Source organism: Salvelinus alpinus, chromosome 24 (genome assembly GCF_045679555.1).
Source record: "Salvelinus alpinus chromosome 24, SLU_Salpinus.1, whole genome shotgun sequence".
In the NCBI taxonomy this organism is placed as follows: Eukaryota; Metazoa; Chordata; class Actinopteri; order Salmoniformes; family Salmonidae; genus Salvelinus; species Salvelinus alpinus.
This window is the reverse complement of record NC_092109.1, coordinates 5,672,067-5,681,064: the sequence shown is the minus strand read 5'-3', so window position 1 is coordinate 5,681,064 and position 8,998 is coordinate 5,672,067. Positions and strand designations below refer to the sequence as shown.

The 8,998-nt window shown below is 42.2% G+C and overlaps 1 protein-coding gene across 1 annotated transcript; it reads left to right on the top strand.

The window, feature by feature from the left end:
* Positions 1–3,725: 3,725 nt before the first annotated feature.
* Positions 3,726–6,556, top strand: LOC139551929 (deoxycytidine kinase-like). The gene is made up of 4 exons (XM_071363264.1): positions 3,726–4,553; positions 4,786–4,901; positions 5,277–5,376; positions 6,204–6,556. Exons 2-4 carry the CDS (start codon positions 4,792–4,794, stop codon positions 6,228–6,230), a joined length of 237 nt encoding a protein of 78 aa, XP_071219365.1. The 5' UTR covers positions 3,726–4,553; positions 4,786–4,791; the 3' UTR covers positions 6,231–6,556.
* Positions 6,557–8,998: the final 2,442 nt, after the last annotated feature.

The following is an 8,998-nucleotide window of genomic DNA, read 5'->3' as shown; positions in this document are numbered from 1 at the left end:
GAACCTCGTCTGAGGGACCAAACTCAATGATAATTAATAGTGAATGTTATCTGGCTAAGGGATACTCCTTTCTCAAGAAAAAGTATTTCTTTGTGAACTGTTCCTAAGATCTGTGGTTCATCAGTGTAAGTTGAGAGGGGTGTATCTTGACTATAAAAGATCTTTGTACAGAAAAGTACAAAGATCTTTGGTACTTTTCAATGGTTCATTAGAGATAGTGCATCATTTAAAGTCAAAAAGGCTATTGCAAAGCTCTTATTAAAAAATATGTAGTTTAAGTATAACTCTGACTGGTGTGTGTAGTTTGTAACTCTCCTCATTTGGTAAAGCAGAAAAATTCCACCACGCCTCTTGCTCAGTTGTGCACCGGGGCCTCCCACTCCTCATTCTATTCTCGTTAGAGCCAGTTTGCTCTGTACTGTGAAGGGAGTAGTACACAGCGTTGTACGAGATCTTCAGTTTCTTGGCAATTTCTCGCATGGAGTAGCCTTCATTTCTTAGAACAAGAATAGACTGACGAGTTTCAGAAGAAGGTTCTTTGTGGCTGGCCATTTTGAGCATGTAATCAAACCCACAAATGCTGATGCTCCAGATACTCAACTAGTCTAAAGAAGGCCCGTTTTATTGCTTCTTTAATAAGCACAACAGTTTTCAGCTGTGCTAACATAATTACAAAAGGGTTTTCTAAAATGATAAACTTGGATTATCTAACACAACGTGCCATTGGAACACAGGAGTGATGGTTGCTGATAATGGGCCTCTGTACGCCTATCGTAACGAGTGCGCTGAGAATCGGGAAGCTAGTTCAGGGAGTGAGTGTTTCAATAAATAAAAGTAACAATAAACACGAAGCACAAACAACGCACCGGCATGAAAACAGAGTCAATAACACCTGAGGAAAGAACCAAGGGGAGTGACAGATATAGGGAAGATAATCAAGGAGGTGATGGAGGCCAGGTGAGTGTCATGAGGAGCAGGTGCGCGAGACGATGGTGACAGGTGTGCGGGATAATCAGCAGCTTGATGACCTAGAGGCCGGAGAGGGAGTACGCGTGACACCTATGTAGATATTCCATTAAAAATCAGCTGTTTCCAGCTACAATGGTCATTTACAACATGAACAATGTCTACACTGCATTTCTGATCAATTTGATGTTATTTCAATGGACACATTTTTTAAAATTTTCTTTCAAAAACAAGGACATTTCTAAGTGACCCCAAACTTTTGTGTATATTTTTCTTAATTCCATTCTTTTACTTTTAGATTTGTGTGTATTGTTGTGAATTGTTAGATACTACTGCACTGTTGGAGCTAGTAACATGAAGCAATTCGCTACACCAGGAATGACATCTGCTAAATATGTGTACAGTATGTGACTAATACCATTTGATTTATAATACCCTGAGCACCTACATCTGCATTTGAATCACTTGAATCACTTGTGTTTTGAAGAGTAAATCAGATAAAGAAACGAAACCTAGAGAGGCGTAGACAGGAATGTAACAAGACCAACATCATTTCCTAAATACCTGTTCAACACAATACATTTCTGGCTACAACATCCCATAACTTTGCAACCTGTTGAACTGACCCAGGGTTCTTCAGAAGGCACACCTCCCAGGTGAGCAAGATACTATACAATACACTCTTAGTATATGATGTAAGTATGACCTACAGCAATTCAGAGAGCGAGAGAGAGGTGTGCTGTCCAATGTCTAGAGCAGGGCAGGGGGAGGAGTGAGACCGTGTGAGGGACTTCATTCTTCAGCACTGCCGTTGAACTTGACAATAAAAAGCATCTAAACGTTCTTCTCAGATAAGCTTCTCCTGTTCTGATTTAACAGATTCGTGGACTGTGAGAAGAGTTTCTCAACATCCACAGATGTGGTGGGGAGCCACAAATAAAGAGAAGCAATGCGGGCCCGAGTTTGCAGCCTGTCTTTCAACTCCTGCCCACCAGTCCACTGCTCTCACCTGTCTGGCATCAGTTTTGTTTATTGACATGTAGTTGTGCCACTCCTCTTCAGACACCTCACTCAAAGCAGGGATGATGTGCACATAGTCCTTCCTCTCTTTCCTGGGACCCTTCCACTTGTGCTGGATCGAATATACAGTGGGGAGAACAAGTATTTGATACACTGCCGATTTTGCAGGTTTTCCTACTTACAAAGCATGTAGAGGTCTGTAATTTCTATCATGGGTACACTTCAACTATGAGAGACGGAATCTAAAACAAAAATCCAGAAAATCACATTGTATGATTTTTAAGTAATTAATTTGCATTTTATTGCATGACATAAGTATTTGATACATCAGAAAAGCAGATCTTAATATTTGGTACAGAAACCTTTGTTTGCAATTACAGAGATCATACGTTTCCTGGAGTTCTTGACCAGGTTTGCACACACTGCAGCAGGGATTTTGGCCCACTCCTCCATACAGATCTTCTCCAGATCCTTCAGGTTTCGGGGCTGTCGCTGGGCAATACGGACTTTCAGCTCCCTCCAAAGATTTTTTATTGGGTTCAGGTCTGGAGACTGGCTAGGCCACTCCAGGACCTTGAGATACTTCTTACGGAGCCACTCCTTAGTTGCCCTGGCTGTGTGTTTCGGGTCGTTGTCATGCTGGAAGACCCAGCCACGACCCATCATCAATGCTCTTACTGAGGGAAGGAGGTTGTTGGCTAAGATCTCGCAATACATGGCCCCATCCATCCTCCCCTCAATACGGTGCAGTCGTCCTGTCCCCTTTGCAGAAAAGCATCCCCAAAGAATGATGTTTCCACCTCCATGCTTCACGGTTGGGATGGTGTTCTTGGGGTTGTACTCATCCTTCTTCTTCCTCCAAACACGGCGAGTGGAGTTTAGACCAAAAAGCTCTATTTTTGTCTCATCAGACCACATGACCTTCTCCCATTCCTCCTCTGGATCATCCAGATGGTCATTGGCAAACTTCAGACGGGCCTGGACATGCGCTGGCTTGAGCAGGTGGACCTTGCGTGCGCTGCAGGATTTTAATCCATGACGGTGTAGTGTGTTACTAATGGTTTTCTTTGAGACTGTGGTCCCAGCTCTCTCCAGGTCATTGACCAGGTCCTGCCGTGTAGTTCTGGGCTGATAACTCACCTTCCTCATGATCATTGATGCCCCACGAGGTGAGATCTTGCATGGAGCCCCAGACCGAGGGTGATTGACCGTCATCTTGAACTTCTTCCATTTTCTAATAATTGCGCCAACAGTTGTTGCCTTCTCACCAAGCTGCTTGCCTATTGTCCTGTAGCCCATCCCAGCCTGTTGCATGTCTACAATTTTATCCCTGATGTCCTTATACAGCTCTCTGGTCTTGGCCATTGTGGAGAGGTTGGAGTCTGTTTGATTGAGTGTGTGGACAGGTGTCTTTTATACAGGTAACGAGTTCAAACAGGTGCAGTTAATACAGGTAATGAGTGGAGAACAGGAGGGCTTCTTAAAGAAAAACTAACAGGTCTGTGAGAGCCGGAATTCTTACTGGTTGGTAGGTGATCAAATACTTATGTCATGCAATAAAATGCAAATTAATTACTTAAAAATCATACAATGTGATTTTCTGGATTTTTGTTTTAGATTCCGTCTCTCACAGTTGAAGTGTACCTATGATAAAAATTACAGACCTCTACATGCTTTGTAAGTAGGAAAACCTGCAAAATCGGCAGTGTATCAAATACTTGTTCTCCCCACTGTATAAAGAGAGCTAGTCTCTGGTGCCTTTCCATCACAGCCTGCAGCTTAATGGCACATTCTCCATGGCAGCCTTGAAGAGCTCTGCACACACATCTCTCTCTTGCTCTGGAAGTTCCTCCAGCTGAGTGGTGGTGCCAGTCATCTGCCTCTGCCAGTGCTGCCATACTCCAAGAACGTGTAGGTTCTGCATCTTGTCGCCGATGTTGTGGGCTTATGGCTCTGATGTCTTCTCCAGCTTCTTAAGGAGGACCACTAGCTCCAAACTGTGGTCGATGATCAACACATAGGCCTTTAGCAAGGATTTGTGATTCCCCAGCAGCTCCTTCAGATCCTGGACACACTTGGCAGGTGGTGGGCCCATACCTTCCAGACCTACGCCTGCATGAGCAGGGTCTGAACCCAGATGAAAGCCACCAATAGGAAGCTCAGAGAGACAGAGAACCCTGTGCAGTTCTTCGAAAGGTCCGTCTACAGCGACAGGTATGGACGAACCAGAAATTTCACCAGGAGAGTCATGTCTTCTTTAATATGATACGAAGGATATTGTTTAGAATTCTATAACCATGGAAAGAGTTCTCCCCCCCCCAAAAAAAATTGCTGTAAGTATGTGTTAGTATCTGTACAGCTTCCATAAGTGCCTCTAAGCACACCCCTCTCATTTGTCCTATGTTGTTGTTCTGTCTGTGTCCAGATACATCTTTGCAGCGAACCTGAATGAGAGTCTGAACGAGACAGAGTGGTCTATCTACCAGGACTGGCACGGCTGGCTCCACAAACAGTTTGGGAAACGCATCGAGCTGGACGTCATCATCTACCTTCAAGCCGCACCAGAGGTGCAACTAACTTAACTTCGATACACGTTCGTTAGAAACTTATCGTAGCAAAACATTTCAGTTTGCATTGTAGTAGATTATATAACGTAGCCTATTGGCTTTTTATTTGTACTGCCATACACCTTTATGCAAAAAAGAAAGAAAGCAAAATGTACACTTTACATTCACGTGCACTTATACCTGTGTAGTAACACTGCAATTACAATGGTACTTCTTGTGTGTTTGTGTGTAGAGATGCATGGAGAGGCTACATCTGAGAGGCAGAGAGGAGGAGCAGGGCATTCCTCTGGAGTACCTGGAGAAACTCCACTTCAAACACGAGAGCTGGCTGCAGCACAAAACCATGCGGTGAGAGAGGGAGGAAGGAAGTGTTGATGGGATTGTGAACGAGGAAGGGAGTGTTACGGAAGGGAGTAGGTTGAGGTACGGACGTGCGTGTGTGTGTGGGAGCATTAAATAAAAAGCGTACATTTTGACATTTCTATACTACTAACGTGTTTTAGAGACGTATGAGACAGGAAACAGGCTTGTTCCTCAGGTCTATTTTGAGCTGTGAATTTCCTTACAAAGAGGGAAATGTACTTGAAATAACAAGGAAACAACCAGTAAATAGCCTGACCTGAGAAAATATGTTTATTGCATGAGCATGATGTGTGTGCGTGCGTGTGCGTTGTCGAAGTCACAAACCGTATGTTTCTATTCCCTCCTGGTCCTTATCCACAGCATGGTATATGAGTATCTGATTGACACGCCCATTCTGACGCTGGATATCAACAAAGATTTTAAAGGGGACAAGGTCAAGGGTGCTGACGTGGTGGAAAAGGTAAGAAGTCGTATCAAACCCATTTGTTTTAAACAATGTCTTTAAATGGAAATTGGTTCTTTTTAATGAAGTGGTGTCTTTCAGAAATAGAAAGATGTGACTATATTTAGCTGTTATTTTGTTAAGGTGATTTCTGAAAACATACTGTTTGGAGGATACCGGCGGTAGTGAAAAACATCCTGTTATCACTGAGTACAGTCGAGGTTATTAGTAGAGGGATGTTGATAAAGACACACACACACACACACACACACACACACACACACACACACACACACACACACACACACACACACGCGCACGCATGTTTCACTTATGGAAATGAGGCCTGAAAAGCTGTTAATGTAGCTGTTTGACGTTGAAGGTAAACACCAATGCTTTGCCTGATATCATAAAGCCATTACTAAAACGCTACAGTCCTGAACATGGGAACACAGAACAGATGAACACACGAACAGGAACAATCACCCACAAACAAACAGTGAAAACAGGCTACCTTAATATGGTTCCCAATCAGAGACAATGACAAACACCTGCCTCTGATTGAGAACCATATTAGGCCAAACAACAAACCCAACATAGAAACACAAAACATAGAATGCCCACCCAGCTCATGTCCTGACCAACTAAACAAAGACTAAACAAAGGAAAATAAGGTCAGGAACGTGACAGTCCAGTTGCAGCGCTGTCATCCTTTGGCACGGCCAAGCTTAGCTCCACATTGGGTCCACATCAAACACTTGCACTGACCTGACAAACACATTTACACTGACACTGATATCCATATTCATTATGTGCTAACAGCTTGTTATGTGATTTTCTTCCAGGTCAAAGAATTTCTCAGTACCTTGTAAACACCAGTAGATGACCATCATAGCCTTGCCCTGGATGGCAGCCAGCAGTGAGGACAGATGAAGAACTTGTTTTGAAATGAATGATGTCAAGAATTTTTTATATATTTTTTTAAGCATTTTAAATGTATCGACTTGCATGGGTACCTGCATGGGTAAACACAATATGATACGTTTGTATAGCTTGGTTTCACCTTCATATCCTGTCTGTTTTATTTATCAATATGAATGAGAAGGGGGAAAAACCTGAATATGTATTTCTTTATTGGAAATCATTTGTGTTGTTTTATAAATGCCTAAAATAATAAAGGGCTACCAGTATAAAGGAACCTAAGGAAGTCTTCTGTGATTCTTGAGCAAACAAAACTTCCCAGTAGGTCTCTGAGAAGTCTACCTGAAGTGCTGTGAACAGCATATGCCCATAAAATGGAGCTAGGCCTACTCAACTACATGTCTAGATGACCGGTCTGAGCCCTATGGCCTGAGCAAGGCGCTGGCCGGGCAGTGCACAATCCGTCGCTAGGTTTCCATCCAATTGGCAACAGATTTTCATGCAAAATGTTCACATTTTCCCATCAGTGGTGTTTCCTCCAAACTGACTTGTTGCAGTATAGAAATCATTGCGTGATGAGGTAGTGCACATAATATGTACTTTTTCGCTTAAGTTTTCGTGTACCGAACAGAAATACCGATATTCAACAATACCGACAGTTTTGTCGCAAAAACTGTTGCGTTAAATTAGATAGCAAATGGGCCTACTCTGGTCTTGCCACATGCTCTCGAAAGCCAACAGCTCGCAGATACTGTGCGGGTAGAAGAAACCAAACCACATGATTTGAATGAAAAGTATTTAATAAACATGAAAAGGTGAATGTAAGAAGTGCTCATCATTTCAAATAGGTTACACTATTAAACAACATATAAACACTCGAAATAGGTCAGGAGCCAGACATGGAGCCCAATAAGGAGTACAAATATATTATTTCGGCTATATTATTTCAAGGCTATAGCCTACAAAGAAATACATTGTGAAGCATTTGCGAGTGCGACACTAGGCTGGTAGGGACATAAAGCCTCGGCATTTAAACAACATTTTGTTGTATTAAATCATTCTAGTCTATAAATTGCGCATATAAACTGTGATTTACATATGCCAGGCATGCCCTGAGCTCGTGAAGTGAGCGTTTCTGGAGCGAAATTGGAGTGGGCAAGAAGGCTGCTCCGGCGTCTGGGAATCTCGCTCTGCGGCTCCGCTCTGCTCACATACTCTGGCGGGTAGGCTAGTGTACATGATGATATTATGTCAAACGGCAGTCAAGCATTGACCATCATGTCACCAGAATAAGACCATGTATATTTATTGGAAAGGAGCCTCAAGCTCATAATCGTGATCTTTCACCACCCTATGAAGTTCATAATTTATTTAATCTGTAGCCTAATAAACTGCATGGTTTACGGAGTCATTGCGTGACTCCAAGTTTCGATATGATGGTTATGTCAATATTTGAGCTAAAGACGTTTCCACCGCGCTATCTCGCATAATACATTTTACCTACACAAAAAGATGCCACCATGTCGAACCAACAAATTATCTGTCGGCATGTAACTTCCTGTTTCCATCACAGCTGTCTGGATTTTTAAAATATAAGGTATGACTTTACTCGCATAAAAACTATGGATGGAAACGTGGTTACACACCAACCAATCTGTTATTACCCAATTACTGTACTTGTAAATTAGTTGATGATCAGAACTTCAGTGAAAAGCCTTGATCAAGCTGGCCCCTGTGAATAAACAGAAACTGCCGGTAATCTACACAATAAAAGTGTGTGTCACAAATGTAAATGTGTAGGATACTAGGGCTAACTAGCCCCCTGGGGTAACTGCACCACCTGTAATTCACATTAAGACCACAAGATGTCCCCAAATTATTTCCCCAACACTTTCACTGTCTGCCACTGCTGTTACTCAACAAAAATGTCCTCTGTGTCATCACTTTTGGCGATATCAACAAAACGACTTTGTGGTAAATTGATACATTTTTGGGCAATTTTAGATATATTGTAGATATATTCCAGTGAAGTTAGATCTATAATTGTTTTTTTAAATATACAAGTAGGAAAGCCTTACAATAAATAATCCACTTGTTTAGAGAGAAACATTTCACAAATTTTTGAGTAAGTAATAATATGTTAAATGAGTGTGTTGGGGGCAACTCGCCACCGGTAACTGGCACCTGGGGAAGAGTTACCCCTTTATGGTTATGAATGTCTTTCTACCTGTCATTTAGACAATGCCCAGCCCAGTTAGCGCTAGTTTATGCTAACTTGCTATCTAGCAACTTCACTAACAGTAAATGCTAGCCAGCTTGCTAGTTAGCATAAGCAAATAGGAGGGTTAGCTAGCAACCTTACAACGAGATCATCTGAGGTAAAATACATTAAATAGATAATGTAACTTAATTGCAGTTGTTTCCACTAGTGGCTGATAGCATTACAGTTAATTTGACTTTATAGCCTTTTAGCTATTTTAAACAGCATTTTATGTCTTAAAAAAAAAAAGTATAATTAACCTTTATTTAACTAGGCAAGTCAGTTAAGTACAAATTCTTATTTACATGGACGGCCTACACCGGCCAAACCTGGGCCAATTGTGCGCCACCCTGTGGGACTCCCAATCACAGCCTGTTGTGATACAGCTTGGATTTGAACCAGGGTGTCTGTAGTGACACCTCTAGCACTGAGATGCAGTGCCTTAGACTGCTGCACCAC

Coding starts and splice junctions, on each gene's coding strand:
- LOC139551929 (XM_071363264.1), top strand. CDS start 4,792: ATGGAGAGGCTACATCTGAGAGGCAGAGAGGAGGAGCAGGGCATTCCT. Junction 4,902..5,276: donor CTGCAGCACAAAACCATGCG/GTGAGAGAGGGA, acceptor CCTTATCCACAG/CATGGTATATGAGTATCTGA. Junction 5,377..6,203: donor GTGCTGACGTGGTGGAAAAG/GTAAGAAGTCGT, acceptor ATTTTCTTCCAG/GTCAAAGAATTTCTCAGTAC.